General features: G+C 40.6%; 2 protein-coding genes across 13 annotated transcripts in view; both read right to left on the reverse strand.

The window, feature by feature from the left end:
- Positions 1 to 320: 320 nt before the first annotated feature.
- On the reverse strand, positions 321 to 11,554 carry bag2 (BCL2 associated athanogene 2). Its single transcript, XM_073056531.1, has 4 exons — positions 11,249 to 11,554; positions 9,963 to 10,072; positions 4,373 to 4,782; positions 321 to 2,397 (listed from the first exon to the last, which is right to left on the reverse strand). The coding sequence occupies exons 1-4, from the start codon at positions 11,368 to 11,370 to the stop codon at positions 2,377 to 2,379; spliced, it is 663 nt and encodes a 220-aa protein (XP_072912632.1). The 5' UTR covers positions 11,371 to 11,554; the 3' UTR covers positions 321 to 2,376.
- Positions 11,555 to 14,271: 2,717 nt separating this feature from the next.
- Positions 14,272 to 27,436, reverse strand: part of znf451 (zinc finger protein 451) — a 95,574-nt gene continuing 82,409 nt past the window's right edge. For all 12 annotated transcript variants that reach the window (XM_073056547.1, XM_073056538.1, XM_073056539.1 and 9 more), the window contains 5 exons: positions 23,703 to 23,867; positions 22,238 to 22,368; positions 18,789 to 18,975; positions 17,886 to 17,972; positions 14,272 to 14,888 (listed from right to left, as the gene is read on the reverse strand). In XM_073056547.1, coding sequence (XP_072912648.1) covers positions 14,842 to 14,888; positions 17,886 to 17,972; positions 18,789 to 18,975; positions 22,238 to 22,368; positions 23,703 to 23,867 — 617 coding nt within the window. In that variant the 3' untranslated portion in view covers positions 14,272 to 14,841. The remainder of the gene's footprint in view (positions 14,889 to 17,885; positions 17,973 to 18,788; positions 18,976 to 22,237; positions 22,369 to 23,702; positions 23,868 to 27,436) is intronic.

Consider the following 27,436-nt stretch of genomic DNA (forward strand, 5'->3'; position numbering starts at 1 on the left):
AAAACTTGACTTGCATAGTCCCCATGACTTCTTTGGGACAGATGTAGTTATATTCTGGTTTATCCACTTGTTTATCCATATCTGGTGCAAATTCTCACTTTCAGCCTGGACATCCAACTTGTCTAAAATCCACATTTCCCACCAGTTCAGCCTCAGAGCCCTTTAATTATTCCCTGAAAAGAAACTTAAATAGCTTCCTTTTGCCTTGACCCTTGTCTGCTCTGCACAACTAGTTATCAGACGGAATAAAATCACCTGTCACTCCCTCCAAATGAAAGGTATTATGATGTTGCTATGGGAACCCTAATCCTTGCAGCAATGTGGAAAGGTCTTGGTTCCAAGAATCCTCATGCTGTGTGCTTCACTTTCCTCTGGTGTTTTAATGACTGTTAATGTTTTCATCTCAAAATTTCATTAATTATTATTATCCACCCTTTCCATCATTTCCTAACAAAACTTGTCTTTATCCATGCCCTCCTTGATATAATTTCCTTTTGTCTCCTACAGCTCTTCCCACCTTAAATCTTTTACGTACTTTACAAGATATTCCACAGCTTTCCCTCTCCATTGTATCCGTTTCGTAAATGCTGCCTTCTATACCAATGTTTCTTTGTTCAAGATTGCTGACTGTATGTTTTCTATTTTCTACAATATTCAACCTATCTAATCTCTGCACATCAGATGCTTACTTACTTACTTCAGAAGCAGAACCATGAACTTCCAGTCACTTGTAACATGAATTCCTGTTCTTCTGCCACTGAAGCTCAAAGCAAGCTCCCAGAATGGCACCTCATCCTTCAGTTAGGCATGTCACACTCTGGAGGAGTCAATGGTCCAGCTAGACACCTTTTCAATCTCACATATTAAGCACTGGGAGAATTCTTCACCCAAAAAAGATCATCAGCTACAATCACGATAGTTGTTAATTGATTTACACTTGATGCTGTTTACCAGTTTCTCTCATGCACCTACTTAGCATGAACCTGCCATTCTTGTCCCTAAAAACTCCAGTTGTCTTGAGCTCCACCGCCTTTTAGAATTCCAGATTTCTACATGGCCCTTATATGAAGAAAAATGCTTCCTGATTTTCCCTGCTTTGAATTTAATGAAAGTCTTTACTGCCAAGTTAAGATACCCTCTAGCTTTGAGTTGGAGCTAGTAAGAAGTTCAGATCCCATGCAACCTTACTGTTAAAGATTAGGTTAGCTTTATTTGATATGTACAGTACATTGAAACATGCAGTGAAATGTGCTATTTGTGTCAATGACCAACAGTTCGATGATGTGCTGGGGCAACCTACAGGTATCATCATGATTCCAACACCAACAGCATGCCAACAATTTACTAACCCTAACACGTACAATATCTTTGTTTTGTTAAGTGAATCTTCTTTGGTCTATTATTTTACAAAGGGTTTTGCAGAAATCCTATAGCCACTGTACATAAAGCAAACTCGTTTGCTGATCATTTAGATCAGATCATCATTGTGCTCAGAGGAACTCAAGTCCACAGCAACCAAGAGCTATTTTCCATCATTTCTCCAGTCAAAAATTTCACTAAAATCACTATTTTCATTTTATTCCAATTCACTGGAAGTGTGCATCATTAGAAAATAATGTGTTTGTATTTTCATAGCAACACAATTATAGGAAAGCTCTAGAATTTAGGAATGTAAAAGATTAAACATATTTACATATCACAAGCTATCTTTTTATGTAGTGAACTTTATTTTCAACAACATCTTAATTGGTGTTTTAATCTTTTCTGCTCTTTCACACGAATTATCTATTTGATCAGCCATTCCTTTGAGGGGTGACCAGAAAGATCTTTCAGATCAAGTGAGGTATGTTTCCCACAGGAAGAGGCCAGAATTAGGGCCTGAAAATGCAAGTTGGCCACTGATAAATAAAGGAGAGCGTTAGGAGAACCTCAACATAGAGATCACTTCCTTGAAAAATAACTGAGCATTGGACATTGGTGTATTTATGGGGAAAGCTGAATAAATTCTTGAAAGGAAAATGGAATGAAAGAATATGCTAAAAAGGTGAGAAGATGTAGAGCAGGACAAGATCTGTGAGAAACAAGCACTCGGCATAGCAGCCAAATAGACTACATCTCTGCTGCATATTTTAATTCCATGCACTACATAACTGTGTACTAATAACATTGGTAGCTCCTCATGAAGATGTCTATCTCTATTGGGATCTATGTCATGAGATGTTCAGAGAACTTACAAGCAAATCTAGTACATTATTCCTGGAACAACCTTAAGCTGCCTCTCAGCTCCTATGAATGTATTTATCTGAGAGAGAACCGGACATCACAACTTCCCAATAAATTTCTCGGCTCCACAGAATAGTACACACAGTTTACTTTTCATTTTCCATTTGTAGATTTCTGAGAACAAAAATAAAACAGAATTAAACAATGTCTTCAACAAATTGATGAGAGCAACTTATAAGTTTTTTTGTAATCTACAGTAACATCAAAGTTCTAAAGTTCAAGTTCATTGTCATTCAACTGTATACATATACAGCTTAATGAAACAATGTTCCTCTGGGACCAAGGTTGAAATAAGTACATATATCACATACAGCACATAAAATAATACTTAGCAGATTTTTAAAAAAGTCTGTAGAGTCATCTCATATTATTTCTATCTGAGTTTCTTTAAATAGGACATAATCACCTCTGAACATATCTAGTTTGTTCCATTAATAAAAATGCTATCTTGTAATCCCTTAAGTACAGAAATCAATCCAGTGCATCCACATTGCACTCAACTCTGGTATATTCTTTCCTAGGTTTGAGGCTAAAGCTGCACACTGTATTCGCTCTAATGAGCTCAAGAACAGTGACACCACAAGTCCAAGTCAGAGAGCAAATGGAAAATTGCACTGGCAATCACCCCTGCTACACGCAAAATATTGGAGGAACTCAGCAAGTCAAGGAGAATAAACAGTCAACATATTGTGTCAAGACCCTTCATCAGGACTCGAAAGGAAGAGGATAGAAGCTAGAATAAGAAGGTGGTTGGTGACAAGTGGGATAGAGTACAAGCTGGAGGGTGATAGGAGAGACCAACTAAGGGGAAATGACTGGGTTTGATTACACACCAGTGTTTTTGTTATGACAATCCTCCACTGAATTTCACTGGAGAAGTTGCCCTTCATTTATCAGGAGGTGTTCTGTAGTTTCACTTATGAGTCAGATTTGCTGCAATTCAGAGTTTTTTTTATAACAAGTCTCTGTAGTGAGCACTCCACTGTGGAGTTGCAGCAAGGTAAGGATTAAGGTAGTGGCCAGCTAATGGTAGTTTATAGATTGTGTGCAGTCAACACTGTTAAGAAAGGCCCTTGAAGAAAGATCTTTGAAGACCATAGCTTCCCTTTTTCTCAGTTCCTTTGCCTCCATTGCATCTGTTCCCAGGATGAGGCTTTCCTTTCTAGGATATTAGAGATGTCTTCCTGCAAAGAATGGGGTTTCCCTTCAATTGCTGCCCTCATTCACTTCTCCATTTCCCAGACGTCTATGCTCACCCCATGTTCCTGCCGCCTTAACAGGGACGGTTCCTTTTGTCCTCACCTACCACGCCTTGAGCCTTTGCATCCAGCACATCACTTTCCACAACTTCAGTCATCTTCAGTGGGATCCCACCACCAAACACAATCTTTACTTCCACCTCCACACCCCTGTTCCACTTTCCACAGGGATCCCTCCCTCTGTGATTCCCTTATACATTCATCCCTCCTCGCACTTATCCCTGCAAGTGGCAGAAGTGCTACATCTGCCCATCCACCACCTCCCTCACCTCCATTCAGAGCCCCAAACAGTCCCTTTATCGATTACTCATTCCAGTAATTTTTTTCTTTTCCCCTTCCCTTTTCTTCTATTTCCCACTCTAGCCTCTTACCTCCTCTCCTCATCTGCCTATCACCTCCCTCTGGTACCCCTCTTTCCCTTTTTTCCATGGTCCACTCACCTCTCCAATCAGATTCCTTTTCCTCCAGCTCTTTACCTTTCCCACCCACCTGACTTCACCTATCACTTTCTAGCTTGTTCTCCCTTTTCCCTTCCCCCCTCTTAATCTTTTGGTCTAAAACGTCGACTGATTATTCATTTCTGTAGATGCTGCTTGACCTGCTGAGTTCCTTCAACATTTTGGGTTTTTGCTCTAGATTTCTAACATCTCTTGTGTTTACGGCATTTTTCTGTTTAGACCAGAATAGTGTGGTAATGGGGGCCAAGCTGTCCTCATGTGCAAGAGTAAATAAAGTGTAATTGAGGAATAAGTGTGACTTTTCAGAGTCCAGGTAATTGGTGACGACACCACATCCAAGTAATTGGTTAACACAATGCAGTCAATACTCACCTTGTCAAATACACTTTGTTGGACGTGATTGTGGTTGCCAACCTTTGCTTTCTTTGGATCCAGGAGGATGATTGAACTGTCAGCATTGCACACATTTCTGATCAGCTTCTCCAGTCTGTTCTTAATTTTCTTTTGGTCTTCCAATGCGCAACCCATGATTATGGACTGGAATTTTTGATCAACTGGCCCCTGAAGTGCATCGGAGGAGCAGGCATTGTAGAGAGCTATCAGGCGCTTCTTGGCACTTCCCAGATCCTCCAGGAGTTTACCAGCCACCTCGTCAATCAATGCCGTGGCTTTGCTAAGGGATTCCTCCTGCTGAGGACTACGGATTGTCTCCACAGATACCATCACAGTCAGGGTTCGGCCTATGAGCCTGTTGGCGGTCAAATGGAGTTCTTCCCGTTCTCCTGTGTACAAGTTTGTACAGAACTGATTACTGGGTCTTAAAAAGCACATTCATATGATAATGCATCCCAATTGGACTTCCGTTAATGTCCTTAACCACAAACAGTTCATTTAAATAATCTCAGATTTATTTTCCTGCTAACACATTAAGAGGAGAAAGAAAATCGATAACTTAAGTGGAAACTAAATACAATTAATTGCTGGAACTATCATAGTCCTCGGTTTTTGATGACCAATACACAATGAATCATTCTAATCTGCTACACAAACCAATATCTCATTTCATTGGATCTGTGCTCACTCTATTGGAGACATTTGAGAATGCTTTCACATTCCTGTTCTCTTTCCCTGTTTTGAATTATTAGCATTTATCCAATTCTCCCTAAAGAGTTCAAAGTAAATTATTATCGATTTATCTGCTACCATATACTACTTTGAGATTAATTTCCTTGCAGGCATTTACAAGAGAAAAGAAATACAGTAAAATTTATATTTAAAAAAACTATGCATAGGCAAAGAGTGACATGTGCAAAAGAAAACAAACTGCAAATAAAAAATGGAAAGAGTTCTTGAAATTAGAATCAGTTCAGGGTTGTGGTGAATGAAATTATCTATGCCAGTTCAGGAGCCAGGTGGTTGTAGGGTAATAACTGTTCCTGAACCTGGTGATGTGGAACTTAAGGTTTCTATACCTCCTGTCTAATGGTAGTAGTGAGAAAACAGTAGTCAAGATGGCGCCAGCAAACAATGATTCTTTTGGTGACATCTTCCAGATAGCTAATCAATTATTTCACTTTTTCTGTGCCTTCTGCTTATTCTTTTTATCTTGATTGTGTTTTGGAGACTGTTGAGAGCCAGTGATGTGCAGTTTGGAGTTTAATCAAATAATCTAGCACTCTGCTGATCCCAGAGAAGACCACAAGCACGAGCTGCCTCTTGCAGAAGACCAGAGACAGGGTGCAGGGCCGTGATCGGCTCCATTTCAAAGTGTTGCGGAAGACTGAGCATTGGCGCGAATGCAGCAAAAGTAAGTGGTCGCTCTTCATGGAAGAAATTAGTTCAAGCAGCTGCTCTTGTCGATTCTGATGGGAGGATAGTTTCAAAATTCTAATAATTTATTTGATTATTGGACTGTAGTTTAAACTGGTCTCCAGTTTTCTGTCTTGTTGCCAGTTGGTGGGTACAGGTTCTGGATGGGCAATATGTTAGTTTTTGTGAAAGGGACAGGTTAGGGATCTGGGGTCTGATGTTCTTATTTTTTCTGTGTGGGCAATCTGCTAGTTTTTGTATTTGAGAGAGGGGGTTGGGGGTTTGATGCAATTACTGCAAGGGAGGATGTTATTGTTGCTGTTTTTTTGTGAGGGAAGGGGTTGGAAATTTGGGATTTGATGTTCCAGCTGTCATCTTCATGTGGGCCATCTGTTAGCTTTTTGTGCAAGGGAAGGGGTGGGTATTTAGGGGTTTGTGAGTTTTGCTTCTTTTTTCTTTTCATGTGGGGAGTGGAGTTTCTTTCAATGATGTGTTTTTTTTCTGTAGTTCTGGAGAAGATGAATGTCTGAGTTGTATTGTACATGCATACTTTGACAATAAAATGAACCTTTCAAAAGGGCATGGCCTTTTCTTATTGCCTGTTCTTATCTACTCGAGAAAGTGTGATGAGCTGCAGTCCTCCTGAAAACTGTTGCGCTAGTTGCTCCTGTATTCCAATTCTGTGATGATAGAGGATAGGTGTGAAGTGTGAACTTCAGAACCAGAATCAGGCTCATTACCAGTGACACGTGTCAATCAACTGCTGTTTTGTGGCAGCAGTACAGTGCAATACGCACATAATTAAATAGAAAACAAACAAACAAACAAATAAATAAATAAATAGTTTGAGAGAGGAATAGTGAGGTAGTGTTCCTGGTCTGTTCAGAAATCTGATGGTGGAGGGGAAGAAGCTGTTCCTAAAACATTGAGTATGGATCTCCTGTATCTCCTCGTTGATGGAAGTAATGAAGTGGAGGTGTTCTCATACATATGCTGCCCTTGTTGACTTGGTTATAGAGGGCACAGGTTTGGGAGGTGCTGTTATGGTATTCTAATAATAGTCTAGATGTGAGGGAGAAAGAGAGGAGGGAGGCAGAGAGTGTGAGGGAAGAAGAGCAGAAGGCAAGGGTGTGAAGGAGAGATTGTAATAGTTGAGGTTATCATCCTAAAAGCAGAGAATGTTCCAGAAGTTCTTAGTTAATAGTTTTCCACAGCTTATGAAGAATTTTGACATAAAGGAACGGAACTGTTTCCATATGCAAGGAAGTCAGTAACTGAAGAACTCAAGGGTAAAATAACTAATATGTATTGGAGGTAATTCAGAGGTTTAATCAACTAATTGCTGGAATATTTGAATACCCTATGAGGAATAGGCTAGGCTTGTATGCTCCAGTGTATAAAAGGATTTCAGGAAGACTCAGTAAAAACCTGTAAAACTCAGTAAAGACCCTGAGGAGTGGATGTGGAAGGGATGTTTCTTCTTCCAAAAGAATCCACATCTAGGAGGCCCATATTAAAAATAAAACATTCATTTGAGACAGGGATGAGGCAATTCTTTTCTCTCAGATGGTTCTGAATCTTTGAAATTCTGTCCCTCAAAGGGAGTGGAAGTGGTGGCCTTGGATATTTTAAGACAGAGAAGATAGTTTCTTGATAAGGTGACCATGGTAGAGGGGAATACAGAGTTGAGGTTGAATCAATTCAGTCATGATATTAATAAAAAGTGAAGCAGGTATGAAGGGCCAGCACTTGCTCTTAACTTGTAAGCTCATTTGAAGGTGCTGGAACCAGAGGGTGGGTGAAATAATTATTTACAGAGAAACACACTAGTTTACCCAGACTCAGTGGGAGGACTATGCCATTTGACCTTTGAACCTGCTTTTCTATTCAATATAATCATGGAAGCAAAATCATATCCCACACCCCCTTGATGCCTTTTGACCTTTCTCCTTCTTCGATACCCTAAGTGAATTGACCTCTACAGACCTCCTTGGCAGAAAACAGATTGGGGTTCAATTCCCACCACTAAGTGTTCGGGAGTTTGTACGTTCTTCTCGTGACCTCGTGGGTTTCCTCTGGTGCTCCGGTTTCCTCCCACATTCCAAAGATGTGTAGGTTAGGGTTAAGTGTTATTAAGTTGTGGGCATCCTACGTTTCCTGCACATTCTCCAGTTGTGATCTGTGATGGTTGGTAGTGCGAATGATGCATTTCACAGTATGTTTTGACGTCTTGATGTACATGTGATAAATAAATCTTTTACCTGTATTTCTTTTCAATATTTACCTGTATTCTAAAGTCCTCATTATAGACCCTCTAACTCCCAAACATATCATAAAGAGAAAATAAAACTAAGTGGATAGCTCTTCTAGATATTATCTGACCCATAATATTCCATGATTCAATGAAGTTTTCTCACTTTTTAAACATACATTTATGGAAACAAAACCATTAATGGCAAACATGAATTGAAATGATAAAAGTATCTGAAATAAAAAAAAATCTTAATCAATTTCTAAAAGTAGTAAAAGGTAACAGAAAAATTAAACATTTTCATTTTCTAAAAGATGTGTTTTGTTCTGGCTTCATAGTGACCTACTAGGTAGGCACTCTGACAGGCTGCATCACTGTCTGGTATGGAGGGACTACTGCACAGGACTGAGAGAAGCTGCAGAAGGTTGTAAATCTAGTCAGCTCCATCTTGGGCACTAGCCTACAAAGTACCCAGGCCATCTTTAGGGAGCGGTGTCTCAGAAAGGCAGCGTCCATTCCAGCAGCCAGGGCATGTCCTTTTCTCACTGTTACCATCAGGTAGGAGGTACAGAAGCCTGAAGACACACACTCAGCGATTCAGGAACAGCTTCTTCCCTTCCACCATCCGATTCCTAAATGGACATTGAAGCTTTGGACAGTACCTCAATTTTTAAATATACAGTATTTCTGTTTTTGCACATTTTAAAAAATCTATTCAATATACGTAATTGATTTACTTGTTTATTATGTTTTATTTATCATTTTTTCTCTCTCTGCTAGATTATGTATTGCATTGAACTGCTGCTGCTAAGTTAACAAATTTCACGTCACATGCCAGTGATAATAAACCTGATTCTGATTCTGATGCTAAGGAAAGTTTAAATCTACCTTGTATAGGAAAAGAAATAGAGAGTAAGGGAGAGGAAAAGATCCTGAATCACTCGTATACAGATCAGTAGTTTAGTACCATATTTTTTGAGACTGTTGACTGGATTCAATGGCCTCCTGGTTGACACAAGTCTAACACCTCACTCCAGAACTGTATGACTGTCATATTACAGGCTAGGGACAACATGTTGAACTATATTCCCATGTGCTGCTGCCTGCGTACATGTGAACAATCCCAATTCAAGTTATCTGAAAAAGAGAGGACTATACTGGCCATCATTCATTTCTTGGCCTACACAAACTACTTCAACCAACGAAGAAGCTTAAAGGCATTAAATTCTAATAGTTAATTCTTTTGTCAATTGCCAAAGATCACAACAAGAATATTATATTTAAATTGTAATTCCATTGCTGACTTCATTTTCTTGGTGCCTAACTGATGATGTCTGTTGGCATGGTTTGTCTTCCTTTGCAAATTAGTTGTTTGTCAGTCTTTGTGTGTAATTTGTCATAAATTCTATTGTCTTTCTTTGTTCTACAGAGAATGCCTGGAAGAAAATTAATCTCAGGGTAATATATGGAGACATATACATACTTCGATAATAAATTTACTTTGAATTTTCCTCTATCCCCTTACTTAAGGTTATATATACCTTTGAAATGTCTTATTCTGATAGTAATTTACAAGTACTTCAATGTCATTAGTTCATTGGGTAGAAATGAGAGGAGGTTGCTGTGCCTCTGAAAAAAAATGCTCTGCCACTCACTGAAATAATTTCTGTGGTGTGTCTGGGTGTCCTTGAAGGGCACAATGGGGGAATTTTGCAAATGGTGTTGTAAATAGTACTAATCGTATTTCAATTTGAAACTGTAAATCATTTATGAAGCCTTGGCTATTTTGCTGTTGAATAAACTTCTGCAAACAAGATCACAACTGCAACTCAGCTTTTTCCCAAAGCACCTGAAATCTTTGTGTTTCGAGTTTTAACTTGAAATAAAAGAGTAAGGACTCACCATCACTGATATTCTTCATGTCTTGGCTGTTCTGCACACTGTGGATCAGCTCCAGCAGAGTCTCTTTCTCTTGCTCCATTGAAGCAGCTGCTTCACGCAAAGCTTCCACCCTGAAATTAGAACTTTACTGTTGGCGAGGTAGAAAACTGAGGGTTCCACCCAAACAGATGCTGGAAATCCAACCACCAACAAACATACCTGCTTTCTTCTATTAATAAACATGTTATCTTTTGATCCCCTCAGTTCAGGAATCAATCCAGTGCACCCACATTGCACTTAATGCTAGTATATTCTTTCCTACGTTTGAGGCCCGAAACGTCGACTGTATTTTTTTTCCACAGATGCTGCCTGGCCTGCTGAGTTCCTCCAGCATTTTGTGTGTGTTGCTCTAACCACAAGCAGAGTGGCTCAGCAGGTAGCAATACTGCCTCACAACTTCAGCGATCCAGATCCGATCCTGACTTCAGGTGCCATCTATGTGGAGTTTGCACGCTCTCCCTGTGGCCCCTGGGTGTTCTGGGTTCCCTCCTCTTCTCAAAGGTTTGTCGGTTGCGGCATAAGAAATAGGAGCAGGAGTCGGCCATCTGACACTTTGAACCTGCTTCACCATTCAATAAGATCATGGCTGATCTGGCCGTGGACAGCTCTACCTATTGCCTTTTCCCGGTTACTCTTAATTCCCCTGCTATGCAAAAATATATCTAAACGTCTTATGTATTTAATAAGGCAGTCTCTACTGCTTCACCGGGCCAGAAAATTCCACAAATTCACTTCTCTCGGTTTCAGTTTTTACTGTCTTCCACATTAGCTGCTTCCCTGTCCACTGATGCTGCCCAACCTGCTGAGCGTTCATACTATTCTGCACCCTGCACTACTTCTTTCTTTGCTCCCAGCGGTGTAAAGTTTCTCCACTCTTTGCTCCGTTGGATCCCTCTCGGAACACCTTTATAAACCATTCCCGTCCCCTTTCACCTTCCGCTGAGAACCGGTGGGATTACTGCTGGGTTCTGAGCTGACCGACACAGCGCGGGATGGTCCGAGAGAATAAGACGCCGGATCAGTTAACGGCGACAAGGCAGAGTGACAGAGACTTTGCCATAAATAGACAACCTCTATCGCAAGCCGGTGCTAGTCCCCAGGGCCATCCCAGAGTCCTTCCAAAGGGCAAGGAAAGGCTGCAGAGTGCATGGGACTCCATTATATGAATACAAACCACGTACCAGTTTGCTAGTCGCTAATTTGCTTGACTTAGCTGTTGTTGCCGTGACTGGCTGAGAGCACCATACCTCAGCTCCAGCTCGTCCAACGTCTCCAGCAGGCGTCCCGACCGGTCTGCCATGGATAAGGATCGCAGGAACTTGTTGTCGGTATCGCCGCTCTTCAGCTGGCTGATCTTGGCTTGGGCCATGGCTTAATCCGCCGAAAGATCGACCTCACTTCTTCGCTCCGTCCCTGTCCTTTGGCAGTCGTCGTTCTGCAGCGACACGAGCATTTCCAAACATGGTGAAACCACCCCCTCCCCCTGCAGGAAACGAACCTGCAACAGGAGGGAGGGGGAGTGGTGTGTAGGAACAAGATTACAGCACACACAGCCTCGGCGGCACTGCCAACACTAGCTCTCGAAAACTGAGGGGGATCGCAGAACTGTACCCCTACTTCGTGCAGGTGCGAGTCGGTGAGCTGAAAGTTGATGTCGATTTTGAAATCAGAATCTGGTTTAACATCACTGGCATGTCCTGGAATTTGTTGTTTTGCGGCAGCAGTGCAGTGCAATACATAATAAACTATAAAATTACTATATATATATTATATATATACACACACACACACACAAATGCATACATATAATTTAAATAGTGCAAAAAGAGAGCAAGTATGGCGAGAAAGTGTACATTCATTGTCCGTTCATAAATCTGATGGCAGAGGGGAAGGAGCTGTTCCGGAAACGTTGAGGTGGTTTCTGTACCTTCTCCTTGATACTAGTAATAAGAAGGCATGTTCTGGATGGTGAAGTCCTCTACATTGGATGCTGTTCTTTCGAGGCTTGGCCTTTTTAAGATGTCCTTGGTGCTGGGGAGGCTAGTGTCCAGGCTAAGCTAGCTGAGTTTGCAACTTAATCAGATCCTGTGCAGTGGTCCCTCCATACCAGACGGTGATGCAACCAGTTAGAATGCTATCGGTGGAACATCTGTGGACAATTTGCTAGTCTTTGGTGACAAGTGTGGTTCTGTGGTTGCAAGCAATCTCTGAAAACAGATTTTAATTCTCTCTCCCGCCCCCCCCCCCCCCCACAACCAGCAGGCTACAAAGCAAGATAAAACTGTAAGTAGAAGGAATTACAACTCGTTGGGGTTCCAAGATGCCGTTTTCTGGCTTCAGATTTATGACCAATTACGTTGTGAATCTAATTTGAACTTGGATATGAGTATACATTGTGCATCAGTTGTATGTGAATGTACAGATTTCTTCCCTCCTATGCCAAGAATCTTGCTTAAAATCTAGACTGGAGTGCAATTATCTTCTGTGCAAGGCACAGACATTGTCAGACAGGCCCTGTTACCCAGGACCATGGTGAAAATATCCTTCCAAATTTTGTGGATATGTGTGGTCTCTTTAACCAAGGAACAAGAGATCATACAAACTGCCCCCTGGAATCTTACTGCAACTCACTGAAATCTTATGGGGATGGTCAGCATGAATACAAGAAGAATGTTTCTCTTGAGCAGAGGATAGAATGTGAGGGTAGGAATTAAATCCCAAATTATGAGCTAAACTCAATGGGACAACGGTGAGAAGAAAGTATTATAATGCATTTTGGTAATAAGAACAATAGTGCAGACTATTATCTAAAGGGAGAGAAGGTTATACACACACACACACACTCAACTGAACACCACTCCACTCGCTTTGCAATTTTTGCTCATTTCTTTCTCAATTCCTGCTAAAACATTATTTACATCATTTATTATATTGTAATTTTCCCTTTAATGTGCCAATTATCTTGTTTATTAATTGTTGTACTGTCTTGTGCACTTTATGTAGTCCTGTGTAGGTCTGAAGTCTAATGTAGTTTTGTGTTGTTTCATGTAGCACCATAGTCCTGGAGGAATATTGTTTCATTTTTACTGTGTACTGTACCAGCAGTAATGGTTGAAATGACAATAAAAGTGACTTGACTTGACTTTCAAACATCAGAGGTGCAGAGGGACAGGAGTCCTCAGGCAAGACTCCCAGGTTAATATACAGGTTGAGTCTGTGATAAAGGCAGTAAATGCAATGTTGGCGTTTATTTCAAGGGGAATAAAATACAAAAAAAGGAGCTAATGCTGAGGTTTCATAACACATAGTCAGGATGCACTTAAAGTATTGTCAACAGTTTTGGATCTCAGAAAGGATGTACTGTCATTGGACAGAGTTCACAGGAGGTTCACAAGGATGATTCTGGGAATGAACAGGTTAACATGAGCATTTGGCAGCTTTGGATCTGTACTCACTGGAATTTAGAAGAATGCGTGGGGATCTTATTAAAACCTACCAAATACTGAGAGGACTAGATAAGGTGGATGTGGAGAGGATGTTCCTTGGTGGGGGTATTCAGAACTAGAGGGCACAGTCTCAAAATTGAGCTGTGATCTTTTAAAAGGGGAGGAGGAACTTTTTTTAGCCAGAGAGCATATTCTGCCAGAGACTGTGGTGGAGGCCAATTCCGTAGGTATGTTTAAGGCAGAAGTTGATCGTTTCCTGATTGGTCAGGGCATCAAAGGATATGGTGAGAATGTAGGTGTATGGGGTTGAGTGGGATCCAAGATCAGCCATGATAGAATGGCTGAGCAGACTCAATGGGCTAAAGAGCCCAATTCGACTCCTATGTCTTATGGTCTAATATCTCACACTGCTCAGGTACAGACTGTACACGCTTAAGATGTCCACTCACACCTCCTTTATGCTTCCTAATCATACTCTTTCCAGAATAAGTACTCTAAATGTCTGTGTTTCAACTTGTTACTGTTTTTTTTTTCCAAAATTCCCCAACATTACTATCTTAACCACCTCTATCCATGTACCATGGATAGATCATGAACGACCACAAACCCCTGATTTCAATGGGTTTCACAACTATTATCTGTATACGATGAATGAGCTGATGAACAGAGTGGGTTGTATTTCTGAGTTACTCCAGTGTGGGGGATTGTGTGGATATTGTGCCCACTGATTGACTCAAAGTGGAGAGCAAATACATACTTTATTTTTCAACCTAACCAGAAAAAAAACTCAGCACATTGATAAAGAATTTCAAACATGTACAGCATTTGAAAAAAAATATACTTTATAAGAAAAGGCAACTCTTAACTCCTACAGTAGTACTGATAATCAGACAGGTAAAAGAGAAACATGCCTGGTCAGAAATGTTACCTTTGCAGTTTTTGACAGAAGGAATCAATGAAATATTTTTAAATCTTGAGGGTCAATGGAAGAAATAAAACTGAGGAATCTCTCATCTGTGAAGAACCCAGAAAGTATTCCAGTGGAAGCTGTGGATTGATCCACGTACCCATTGGAACTCTGACTCCAATCAACAGGGTTTCTCAGGCTCCAAAATGGCAACCACACACTTTAACCTAATGCATATTTAACACACACATTACAGCTTATATACATTTCTGTAGGTTTCATACTTTTCGACTTTTTTCTTCTATCTGCAACAAAAATAAAAACACTGTTTGACAAGGCAATGATCATCCTTCCTTCCCAGAAGTGGTGACCTAATGTGGAAGGTACAAGCAACTCTTCCTGCTTCTGTTGATGAATTTGGTCATCTCCAAATTTTTACCCATCTGATTCATGGAATTTTGCTTCCGCCTTCCACAAGGCCCCTCAGTTATCTTTCTTGCAGGCTTTTCAAAACGGCTTCTTCAATCTCAGCATCTAGAGGATAACAGGCAGAAAGTGTATGATCACAAGCTATTCTTAAATCCAAAGGAGGAGCCAACACAGAAGGAAGCCCGTTGGTCCCTGTTCCATGCTTCATCTCTATTTCCATAGTTAACCAATTTCTAGTGGAAAGTTACTATCAAACCTGTGACATTTCTTCAGATATTGCCCTCCAGCTCACTGGCACCCCTCTGGTTCCTTTGGTGTACTTTAAATCTGTGACCTTTGAATTCTGAACCTCATGTCAGTGGACACAGTCTCTATTAACTTCCATTAATATTCTATGTGATATTTGATGTATTGATTGAGAGATCTGCCTGTTATTAAAAAGAACACTGAAATTATCTATTCTCTCCAAATGCTTTGCAATCTGTCCTAAATCACAGTGCCCAGATTTAGAATATTCTAATCAAGGCCTAAACAGTCACTTTGCAAAATGGCTTCTTCAATTTCAACACCTAGAGGACTAACAGACAGAAAATGTTATGGTCACTAGCTTTTCTCAACTCCAAAGGATCAGACAACACAAACAAAAGGAGGCTGTTTTTCCAAGTTTGGTGCTCTTCCCCATTCTCATAATTATCCAATTTCCAGTGGAAAGATACTATCGAGAATCTGCTTGTGACATTCCACTGGATATTGCCCTACAGCTCTGTCAAAAGCTTACCAAAACCTCTTTGGTCCATTGGTCTACTTTAAATCTGTGTCCTAATTGGCAATGGACACAGTCTTCACTTACTCAGTGGCCACTTTATCAGGAACCTCTTGTACCTAATAAAGTGAACACTGAGTATATGTTTGTGGACTTCTGCTGCTGGAACCCCTCTCTTTCAAGGTTTGATGTATTGTGTGTTCAAATGCTCTTCTGCACACCAGAGTTGTAATAAATGGCTATTTGAGTTACTGTCACCTTCCTGTCAGCTTGAATTAGTCTGAGCAATCTCCTCTGACCTCTCTCATTAATAAGGTGGTTTCACTTACAGGACTGCCACTCATTGGATGCTTTCTGTTTCTCACACTACTTACTGTAAACTCTTTGTGAAAATCCCAGAAGATCAGCAGTTTGTGATTCTCAAACCACCCTGTCTGGTGCAACAATCATTCGGGCAAAGTCACAAAGATCACATTTCTTCCCTATTCTGATCTTTGGTGCGAACAAGAACTGAACATCTGCTTGCTTTTATGCACAAGTTGCTGCCACGATTGACTACATATTGGGATTAATGAGGTGTGCAGGTATACCTAATAAAGTGGTCAGTGTATGTATTTATACTGTTAATACACTGATTTTTTAAGATGTGGTTAGTGTGAGATTTGCCAGTTGATAAAAAAAGAGAACACAATTTATCCAATCTCTCCATACACCTTGTAATCTTTCCTAAATCAAGGTTCCCAGAGTTAGAATACTCCAGCCAAGGCCTAAACAGTGGTCCAAATCCTGATCATGACATGGCAACTTATATGAAATATATCTGAGAAGCAAGAGTCAGCTCACCACTCTCCACCAGCATTTATGCTCCACTCAATTCTCTCCCATCCTTACTTACAAATGCAGAGACATATCCTCTATTCTTTTATCCTTCAAACATCCAGCATGGGTCATTGTTGTAGTCATTACAGAGACGTGGCTGTCACAAGGGCATAAATGGCTGCTGGATGTTCTGGGGCTTAAGTGTTTCAAAAGGGATGGGGAGGAAGATAAAAGAAGTGAAGGAGGACATTATTAATCAGGGATAATATCTTAGCTGCAGAGGAGGAAGATGTCATGGAGGGATGGTCTGCTGAGTCAATGTGGGTGGAAGTGAGAAACTGGCAGGAAGCGATTACTCTGTTGGGAGTATTCTATAGAACCCAGCCCCAATAGCAATAGAGAATCAGACTGAGAGGCAGATTTTGGAAAGGTGCAAAAACTTCTCTAATATTGATTAGCATCTCCTCAGTGTGAAAGGCTTAGATTAGACAGAAATCGTTAGGTGTGCACAGGAAGGTTGGCACAACATCACTGTTGTGTTTTATGTTCTATGTTCTTATTACATTGATTCTCCCTTGATGCATGCATGATATTCATCCCAACTATTCAATGGTAGCAAGTTATATAATCATCCCCACCTTTCTCACCACTTCCCTGGAAGTTTAAAGAGCATCACCAGCAAGGAGCAGTTCATATTGGCCAACTGCCCTAGAGAGGGTGATGGTGAGCCACTTTCTAGAACTAATGCAAGCCTACTGGTGCACTGTTGGAAAGGGAAGACCCATCAATGAAACAACAGTAAAGGTTCTCCCTATATTTCAACAGTCGAGTTCAGGTTAAGTGGAAGAAATCAAACAACCTGCAACACTGGCAGTTGCCCTAACAAGTAGGAGGTTACAACAGCACATACAGCATACATGTACACCCCATCTAAATGCGCTGCTGCCCCTCCACCTCAAAGACACACTCTCATCCTGCACTGATCACTTTCCGTCTTTTATTGCTGCTGCTCCACACATTTACACTACTGTTTGTTTTAGTGCCAGCAACATTACAATGTCTTACACAAACATGCACCTTGCACTTCATGTCAACCTGTCAATCTTCAGGCCATGCCACTCAGGGACTTGCATTATTATATGATGGCAGTATGTGCTGGATCATCACTATATGCTGTGTGTGACGAGATGTACTGTGCTTTTTACCCCCCAACCTGGCCCCAAAGGAACGATGTTTCAATTAGCTTTATACATGTGTATAGTTGAATGACAGTAACGTTGAAATTGAACAGTCAAATTACAGGTCCTCTGAATCCACACCAACCATTAAACACTCATTTATGATTCTTACAAAAAAAATTCTATTTTCACCAGTTTAGTTGAAAATATTTATCCTTAATGCTTCAATATAATCTAACATCAAATCCTTGATTACTGTTGGGTAAATATTCATGACAAAGATATACATTTAATAAACATAACCACTGAAGAATGCTCTCTCAAAAGTTAAAAATTAAGAACCTTCATTGGCAGTATCCTCCTTTATCTTGGTTTCTTGCAAACTCAGTGCAAGCGTTTTTTGAAGAGCTTCATCTTCATCATCACTATCTGGAATTCAAAGAAAAATAATGAAATAACTGCAGTGCCTTGGCTACTGGAAACCAGAGGCACTTACAATCCAACTAGACCATGACAAAGTACCACCGCCGGAAGGGCTTGTTCCATGCAGCATCTCTAAATAAAAAAATAAAAAGAATAAAATCTCTGTCCCTTTTAATGTCTATTTGCATTCCCATATTTCTTAACTGCACTCACCATGCAGTTAGCTTGAATTAAGGAAACGATTCCTCTGTTAGATACTGCTTAGATACCTGCACATAACAATAATGAACAGAAGGCTGCCATTTAGCTCATCTCTTTGAAAGAGGAATTCAGTTAGTATAACTTCCAAAGCCCTCTCCATCCCAATGAGGGGTCTTGGCTCGAAAGGTTGGCTCTTTATTCATCTTCATAGATACTGCCTGACCTGAGCTTATCCAACATTTTGCATGTTATTCTATATTTCCAGCATGGCAGAATCTTGTGTCCATATCCCTAAGGTAAGCTTTCACCCCCTTATCAAGAAACCATATTACTCCAGCTTAAAATGACCACTGTTAAATGATCCTACTGTATTCACCATTTCTCCCTCTGCAATGCTTATTTTTCAACTTTCAGCTTCTACAGTATTTGAAACATGGCCATATTATAAAGAAAACTAAATTGAACAGATAAAATTTTGAATACATTATAAAAAGATTTTTCAGTAAGGCATAATAATTCTCAAAAAAATATATCCAACAGTAGTATAAAATCACAGAAACATTTATTCCAGTTAAGCAGATGCACGGGATTTAATTTTTCTTTTAAGATTTTCTGCCCCACCTTTTCCGGTATCAGATATACTATTTAATACAGCACACATCAGCTCCCCTTCCATGTGGTGAGGGTTCAGAACATGGCCTGGCCGCATTGTCTTCTTCAACTGGTTCTTCAACTCCTCGAAGCCCTTGTCTCCAGAGAGTACAGTGAAAGGGATATGCTTTGGCAACTGCTCGTCCATGCGCCCAGCCTGTGGTCGACAGTAGAAACAAGGAAAAAAAATACAAAGTGATGGAGGATTGGAAAAAAAACAGAAAATAAAACAAATAAAACACCTTCCTAGCAATCAAATCACTCTTTGCCTCATCAGAATAGTTTAAATATCACAAATCTATTAACTACAAAACTATTGCTGGAACAGGCAGTGCACCTCAAATGTAGCAGAAGAGAATTTTGGACCAGAAGCCAGGAAGTGGGACTTCAGCTCTATGACTCCAGAAGATGGTGAGCTTAGAAAAGAGAATGTTAAAAGATTTAACAGACAGGTTAATCAGACAGTATCTCAGGAACAAAAGGGTTAACATGAGGAGCATTTGATAGCTCTGAGCCTGTACTCAAGTCACTTTTTATTGTCATTTTGACCATAACTGCTGGTACAGGACACAGTAAAAACAAGATGTTTTTCAGGACCATGGTGCTACATGAAACAGTACAAAAACTACACTGTATACAGTGTACAGTATTCCAACAGCCTTGACTTTCCTTCCTGTCTTGAGCTGTTCCCAGTATTCATAAGGTAAATAGAACTAATTGAATGCCATTATCACAAAAACCACTTTGAGAGACTACAACAGCTGACCATTTTGGACATTTCGGTCTCTGGTTTTCTGATTTTAAAATACTCAAGTGATTTTTCACAAAGCAGGACTTGAAGTTTAAGTACCTCAGTGGGAATACAAGTTATGTTTTGAACAGTTATGTATGGTGTTTATTAGTTCATTTTTACCATTCATGTATTTAGACACAGTTAAAGTTAACACTATTGCCAGTAGGCAGTAGGCTCAGCTTTCCAATCAGTTTCTGAGGGATGACTGTGTTGAACGCTGAACTGAAGTCTATGAACAGCATTCGAACATACGGGTGTCTTTTTTGTCCAGGTGGGTTAGGGCTAGGTGGAGGGTGATGGCAATGGCGTCGTCTGTTGAACGGTTGGGACGGTACACGAACTGCAGGAGGTCCAGTGAGGGGGGCAGCAGGGTCTTGATGTGCCTCATGATGAGCCTCTCGAAACACTTCATGATGATGGATGTGAGTGCAATGGGACGGTAGTCATTGAGGCAGGACACTGAAGACTTCTTTGGCACGGGGATGATGGTGGCGGCCTTGAACGACGGTGCTGCTCAGAGAGATGTTGAAGATGTCAGTGAGAACATCTGCTAGCTGGTCTGTACATCCTCTAAACACTCTACCAGGAATATTGTCTGGTCCAGCAGCCTTTCGTGGGTTGACCCTGCACTCGTTGGAGTTTAGAAGAATGGGGGTGGGGGGGGGGGGTAGAATCTCACTGAAACCTATCGAATATTGAATGGCCAAGATAGAGTGGACATGGAGAGTGTGTTTTGTATAGTGGGGGACTAGGGCCAGAGGGTACAGCCTCAACACAATAATGTCCCTTTAGAACAAAGATGAGGATGAATTTCTTTAGTCAGAGAGTGGTGAATCTGTGGAATTCATTACCAAAGACAGCTGTGGAGACCAAGTTATTAGGTATTTTTCAAGTGGAGATTGTTTGGCTCTTGATTAGTAAGGGTGTCAAAGGTTACAGGGTGAAGGGAAGAGAATGGGGTTAAGAATAATAATAAATCAGCCATAATGGAATGGCAGAACAGTCATGATAGGCCAAATGACCTAATTCTGCTCCTATGCCTATGGTCTTATATAGATTCAAAATTTTGCCAGAAGGGAGAAACTGTCAACGAACACAGAAAGGGCAAACAAACACATCCTACGCTGTAAAATACTTTAACATCTGTTTTATCCTCAATTGGGCAATAACATAACTCAATTGGTTATTTGATTTATATCCAATTAGTGACTACTCTTGTTAATAGACCTGACCAGATATGATCATGGCCAAGTAATCCTTGAAGTATTGGCTTATTACCGTCACATGTATGAAGTACAGTGAGAAACTTCTGTACATCACCCATTCAGATCATTTCATTACCAAGGTGCACTGAAGTAGTACAATGGCAAACAGTCACAAAATGCAGAATGAAGTATTACAGAGTAAGTGCAGTGCAGTCAGATAAAAAGATGCAAGGACATAATGAAGTCAATTTTGAAGTCAAGAGTCCATCTTTTCGTACTCAGGAATCACTTGAGTCTAGATAGTGGGACTGCAGCTGTCTTTGAGACTGGTGGTACATGCTTTCAGCCTTTTGTACCTTCCACATGATGGGAAGTAGAAGAAGAGAGAATGTCTGGGGTGGGTGGGGTCTTTGATTATGTTGGCTGCTCTATTGAGGCAGCAATAAGAGCAGAGTCCATGGAGAGAAGACTGGTTTAGAAGATTTCAAAGCACATGTAATCATTATAGTCATTACATATAGTAAAGGCAATAGTGTTAACTTTAACTGTGTCTAAATACATAAATGGTAAAAATGAACTAATAAACACCATACATAACTGTTCAAAACATAACGTATTCCCACTGAGGTACTTAAACTTCAAGTCCTGCTTTGTGAAAAATCACTTGAGTATTTTAAAATCAGAAAACCAGAGACCGAAATGTCCAAAATGGTCAGCTGTTGTAGTCTCTCAAAGTGGTTTTTGTGATAATGGCATTCAATTAGTTCTATTTACCTTATGAATACTGGGAACAGCTCAACACAGGAAGGAAAGTCAAGGCTGTTGGAATAGACTCGGTGGGCCAAAAAGCCTAATTCTGCTCCAAAGTTTTATGTTTGATGGGGATTGTAGTTAACAAACCAAAGCTATGCCAAAGAGTGTACTAACATATATAGCTTTTGAAAATCATGAGAGGAAGATTACTCAAGCCCTCAAATGATTTATGCAGAGAAGCCTCAACTCCCTCTCCTGGTCCATTATAGCATCCTATCATCACTGTTAAACCAATCTGCATAAAAATGCCACTGCTCTAGTTAAAATAAGAGCAAAGTTCCTAACATCTAAAACCACTTCTAAAGCTACAGTATATAGAAGCTTGGTGTGTACAAAACTGATTGCCATGTTTCACTGCAACTGTGACTGCTGTCTTTGGTAAACTGAATTTATGAAAGGTGTCATGAACTAAGTTCCTTTCATTTCCCACAGTTAGGCTATAAATTATATTTATGCCTCATCTGCATCCTTATAAATTTGATTCTATTATCAATGAAACTTAGAAAAAACCTAGAATCCCATGAATAATTATAAAGTCAACCATTAGCTTTCATCTTTAGTTACCTATCAGCAATAAAGCACATTAAACAGTTAAAAAAAATACAAACATGCATGCAGATGGCAAAGTCAGCAGCATCCTTCCTAGCACTACACCGTGGATGAAGGAAAAAGCACCCAGTATTGACGAGATAATTGTAGACAGGACAGTTTTCCGGTGCTTTCCAATTATTCTTTCCACCTGGGTGCAAGACAAGAAGATTTAAAAATTAGCATAGAAAGATGAAGAACTTTAAAACAAAACACAAGGATAAAAGCATTTGCTCAGAGATTCAACACCTCAATCCAATACCCTCAAAGGAATACATCACAAGAACAACACACACAAAATGCTGGAAGAACTCAGCAGGTCAGGCAGCGTCTAGGGCAAAGAGTAAACAGACGCTGTTTCAGGCTGAGACCCCTCATTATGAATCCTGATGATCCTATAAAAATTGCTCCCTCAGATGGCCAAATAGGACATTGCTGAATGCACTTGAGGAGGAAATAGGGAAGTTTCTAATCAAGGGATAGCGGAAGAGAGCAGGAATATCAAAGTTCAAAGAAAATTTATTGTCAAAGTATATATATATGTCACCATATACTACTCTTGAGATTACTTTTCTTGTAAGCATTCACAGTACAAAATACAATATGTTCAATGAAAAACTCCTCAAGGCTGACAATCAATGTGCAAAAGTAATAGATATATAAATATGGAGAACATGAGTTATAGAGTCTTTGAAAATGTCCATAGGTTGAAGAATTAGTTTAGAGTTGAGGTGAGTGAAGATATCCATGCTGGTTCAGGAGCTTGATGGTGAAGGGTAATAACTGTTCCTGAAACTGGTGGTGTGGGACCCAAGACAACTTAATCTCCTCCCCAATGGCAGCAGTGAGAAGAGAGCACAGCCTGGATGGTGGGGTCCTTGATGATGAATGCTACTTTGTGGCAGTGCTCCTTGTAGACGTGCTCAATGGTGACATATGATCAATACAGCATTGAAGTAGTGGATTAGCCCTGATTGACAGCAGGCTCAAGAGCAGAATGGATACCTGTTACTTCAATATAGATCGAGGTCAGTCAGGAGCACAGCAGATGAAAAATAAGCAAGAGGTTGCCAATTCCTTAGAAGACCCAAGGAAAGCAACAAAGGGTTATTAATAAATTGTGAGAAAGTGGTACTAAAGATAATTTGTGCTGTGATGGAAGCACAAATTTTCACACATTCCACAAATGGATGCACAAAGAGCACAAACCTCTTTGGATATGCAGTCAGATACAGAATTAAATACAACAGATTTGGAACTATGAGGCAAGAGAAAGATTTTCAATAAGAGCTATGAAATTACGGAATCCATCTGCAGGGTTAACACAGAAAAATTCACACAATATTACACTGGATGAATGAACAAAAGAAACACATTTGAAGGCATAGCAGAGGAAAGTGTGACTGGCTTCACGAAAGGTAATCATCAGAAAACCGATTATTTTCAATGCAAATTTTTTTGGCAATGAACCACAACCTAACTAACCTTGAAAGCCCCAGAAAAATGTGCCTTGATTAAGCTGTCCAGGTAAATTGTTGAAGAAGCCTGCCCAGTTATCCAAATCAATAAAGACAAGGTGTGTCATTGTGCGAAGCAAGTCCAAGTCAGGCAGCTCAATATCTTCTTCCTGGATCGTGACTTCCTTTTCACCTGTTAAATGACAGCGTGGGGGGGTGGGGGGGGGGGGGGGAGAGAATAAAATTGATAAGTCAGCATTTGTATTAAGTTACAACTTAAAAAATATTTTAATCAAATGTAGAACAGTACATGCATTAATTTAGTTGTATCTCATTGAACCTATTGAATTCTCTTTGAAACCTAAGAATGGATGTGGAGAGGATGTTTCCTATAGTGGGGGAGACTAAGAGAAGAGAACACAGCTTCAGAATAGAAGGATAACACTTTAGATCAGGGATGAGATGGAATTTCTTTAGCCAGGGGTTGTGAATCTGGAATTCATTGCCATAAACAGCTGTGGAGGCCAAGTCACTGGGTATATTTAAAACTGAGATTGATAGGTTCTTGATTAATAAGGGTGTTAAAGTTTATGGGGAGAAGGCAGAAGTCAGAAGGGAGTTAATAGTGAAAATCCAGCCAAGATGGCTGGATGTTAGGAGTAAGTTGTTGTTGCTGTTCGTTGGGTGTTTTTTTTTTAATAAACGCAGAGAGTGGTGAGTGCGTGGAATGGGGTGCTCGTGACGGTGGTGGAGGCGGATACGATAGGGTTTTTTAAGAGACTCCTGGATAGGTACATGTAGCTTAGAAAAATAGAGGGCTATGGGTAACCCTAGGTAATTTCTAAAGTACATGTTCGGCACAGCATTGTGGGCCGAAGAACCTGTATTGTGCTGTAGATTTTTTTATGGTGCCTGCATACAACATTCTCTTTGAAACCTAATGAATACTGAAAGGCCTAGACAGAATGGATATGGAGAGGATGTTTCCTATAGTGGTCCCCCACGAGAGACTCATGCAGAAAGTCATGAGGCATAGGATCAGTGGAACCTTGGCTGTTTGGATAAAAAAATTGGCTTACAAGAAGAAAGCAGAGGGTAGTAGTGAAAGGAAATTATTCTGCCTGGAGGTTGGTGGCTATTGGAGTGCCGCAAGGATCTGTCCTGGGACCCCTGCTCTTTGTGATTTTTATAAATGACCTATATGAAGAGGCAGAAGGATGGGTGAGTAAGTTTGCAGATGACACGATGATTGGGGAAGTTGTGCATGGAGCTGTAGGTTGTCAAAGGTTACAAGAGGATATAGACAGGAAGCAGAGTTGGGCAGAAAAGTGGCAGATGGCGTTCAATCCACATAAGAGTAAGGTGATGCATTTTGGAAGAGCAGACCAGAAGACTGAGTACAGGGTTAATGGTCAGTTACTTGAGTGTGGATGAACAAAGGGACCTTGGGGTTCAAATCCATACATCCCTCAAGGTCACTGCACGGGTTCATAGGATAGTTAAGAAGGTCTATGGGATGCTAGGCTTCATTAATAGGGGGATTGAGTTCAAGAGTAGAGAGGTTATGTTGCAACTCTACAAATCTCTGGTGAGACCACACTTAATAGTATTGTGTTCAGTTCTGATCACCTCATTATAGGAAGGATGTGGAAGCTATGGAGAGGGTGCAGAGAAGATTTACCAGGATGTTGCCTGGACTGGAAAACAAGTCTTATGAGGCAAGGCGAGCAGAGCTGGGACTTTTCTCTTTGGAGCGTAGAAGGATGAGAGGGGACTTGATAGAGGTCTACAAGATTAAGAGAGGCATAGATAGGGTGGATAGCCAGTACCTTTTTCCCAGGGCACCAATGGCAAACACCAGAGGGCATATCTACAAAGTTAAGGAAGTTTAGGGGAGACATCAGGGATAAGTTGTTTCCCCTCCCCCCCCCCCCCCACACAGAGGGTTGTGGGTGCCTGGAATGACTTGCCAGGGATGGTGGTGGAGGCTAAAACATTAGGGGTATTTAAGAGCCCCTTGGACAGGCACATGGATGAAAGAAAAAATTAGAGGGTTACGGGGTAGTGTGGGTTCAGTACTTTTTTTTAAAAGGAATATATGGGTCGGCACAACATTGAGGGCTGAAGGGCCTGTACCGTGCTATAGTATTCCAGTGTCTAGTGTTCTATTCCTCACTAGAGTGAAACCACATATTTCACTTCTTTTGTTTTTTTACATTTTTTTCCATCTTGGATGTGATTCTGGAAATGTTGGAGCCTGTGATTTGCTGTTTGGAGATGTCTTGGGTGTTCCAGCACTCTGCAGTCGCTGAGAAGATGCCTGGAGACAAAGGCAGTGTACGCAATCTCATGGCAGGCAGACTGTGGGATGGTGCTTGAGCCGCTGCTTGACTCCATCTCGCTGATTAAAGCTTCCATTGTGCATCAATTAAAGCAACAAGGTGAGTGCAGAAAGTGAATTCCGGCTGTCTGTCTTTTGATCACTCTGAACCCGAGGGGAGAGCCTGCCACTGTGCCCAGAAAGTGTTTCCCATGTTTTTTCTGTTTTAGATGTGCATATGGACAGATTTTTTTCTGTCTTACAGCTTTTTTAAAATTGTATTTTTTGCAGTCTTTCTCTTTTTTTTGTGCAGGGAGGAGGATCAATGTACCTGTTCCATTTAGTTTGGATTTGTGTGTGAGAGGGTGGATTTGAGGGTTGATTATGCCCGTTCCATTTTTGTTTGTTTTTCTTGGGCGAGGAAGTGGGATTTGGGGGTTGATGATTGTGCTGCCTTTCTTTTCATTCTTGGTTTCATGGTTACCCAGAGAAATTTCAGAGTTGTAAACTTTGATAATAAATGAACCTGTGAAATTAGCCATGATGGAATGGCAGAGCAGATTCAATGGGCTGAACGTCCCAATTCTCATCCTCTGCTTTATTGTCTAATTTAGGATGAAAGATTGCTAACTCCATCATTTACAATTATCTCAGGTACCCCAGTGCCCTGCTTCACTGCATCTACTTCTAAAAACTTGTGGCTAAAAAACATTCAAGCTGAAACATCTGCTTCACTTCAGGAAGGTCCTGGCCCTGGCCCTCATCACAAATTACTTCAGAACTTGACACTACTTGGAATGACTTTTAACTTCCAAGCTCCCAAAAATTCAGGTCCAATGTAAACAAAGTCTGACCCAAACTCATCCCTCTTCTTTTAATTAGCCTATTACATTTGGCAAGGCCCTGAATAAATAAAGGAGCTTGAATCTTTGCCTCTTTTAACAATGGCATCACATAAATGCACACCTCTGGAGCACATAGGAAAAAAATACACCTCAAATCAGCTCAATTTTTTTAAAATATAAGCAATCACAGGCTCATGGGCTGAATCCAGCTGGCTCCTTGTGCTGGGTTGAGCATTGAACTAGCAACTCTGTCCCAGATATATAAAAAAGATAAATGCTAGAGAAACGGCAAGGTTGCCACCCAGTGCGCCATAAGGCTCGGAGAAGAACAAGAAATGAGAAATCGCAGGTAAGGCTTGTTCCTGAGGTTTACTGACCCATTTTTCACACACTTGAAACATTCAACAACAGTATTTAAATTTCTAACCAGACTACTTAGATGCAGATGAGTGATATGACAGAGGTAGTCCTGGCAATAGATTGGACTCAAGATCATGAGTTGATCACAGAGTCAATTGAGAGATGTTTAGTTCAGTACCTGTATCTGGGGAATAGTAATAATTGCCAGTGATCAATGGAATAATTATTACCCTAATA

The sequence above is a fragment of the Hemitrygon akajei genome, chromosome 9 (genome assembly GCF_048418815.1).
Source record: "Hemitrygon akajei chromosome 9, sHemAka1.3, whole genome shotgun sequence".
Taxonomy (NCBI): Eukaryota; Metazoa; Chordata; class Chondrichthyes; order Myliobatiformes; family Dasyatidae; genus Hemitrygon; species Hemitrygon akajei.

Excerpts from the sequence above, each read along its gene's own strand:
- bag2 (XM_073056531.1), bottom strand. The coding sequence starts at position 11,370 with ATGGCCCAAGCCAAGATCAGCCAGCTGAAGAGCGGCGATACCGACAAC. Across the intron at positions 4,783-9,962 it reads CATGAAGAATATCAGTGATG|GAGAACGGGAAGAACTCCAT; the intron begins GTGAGTCCTTAC and ends ACTTGTACACAG. Across the intron at positions 2,398-4,372 it reads AACAAAGTGTATTTGACAAG|AAATCTACAAATGGAAAATG; the intron begins GTGAGTATTGAC and ends TTTTGTTCTCAG.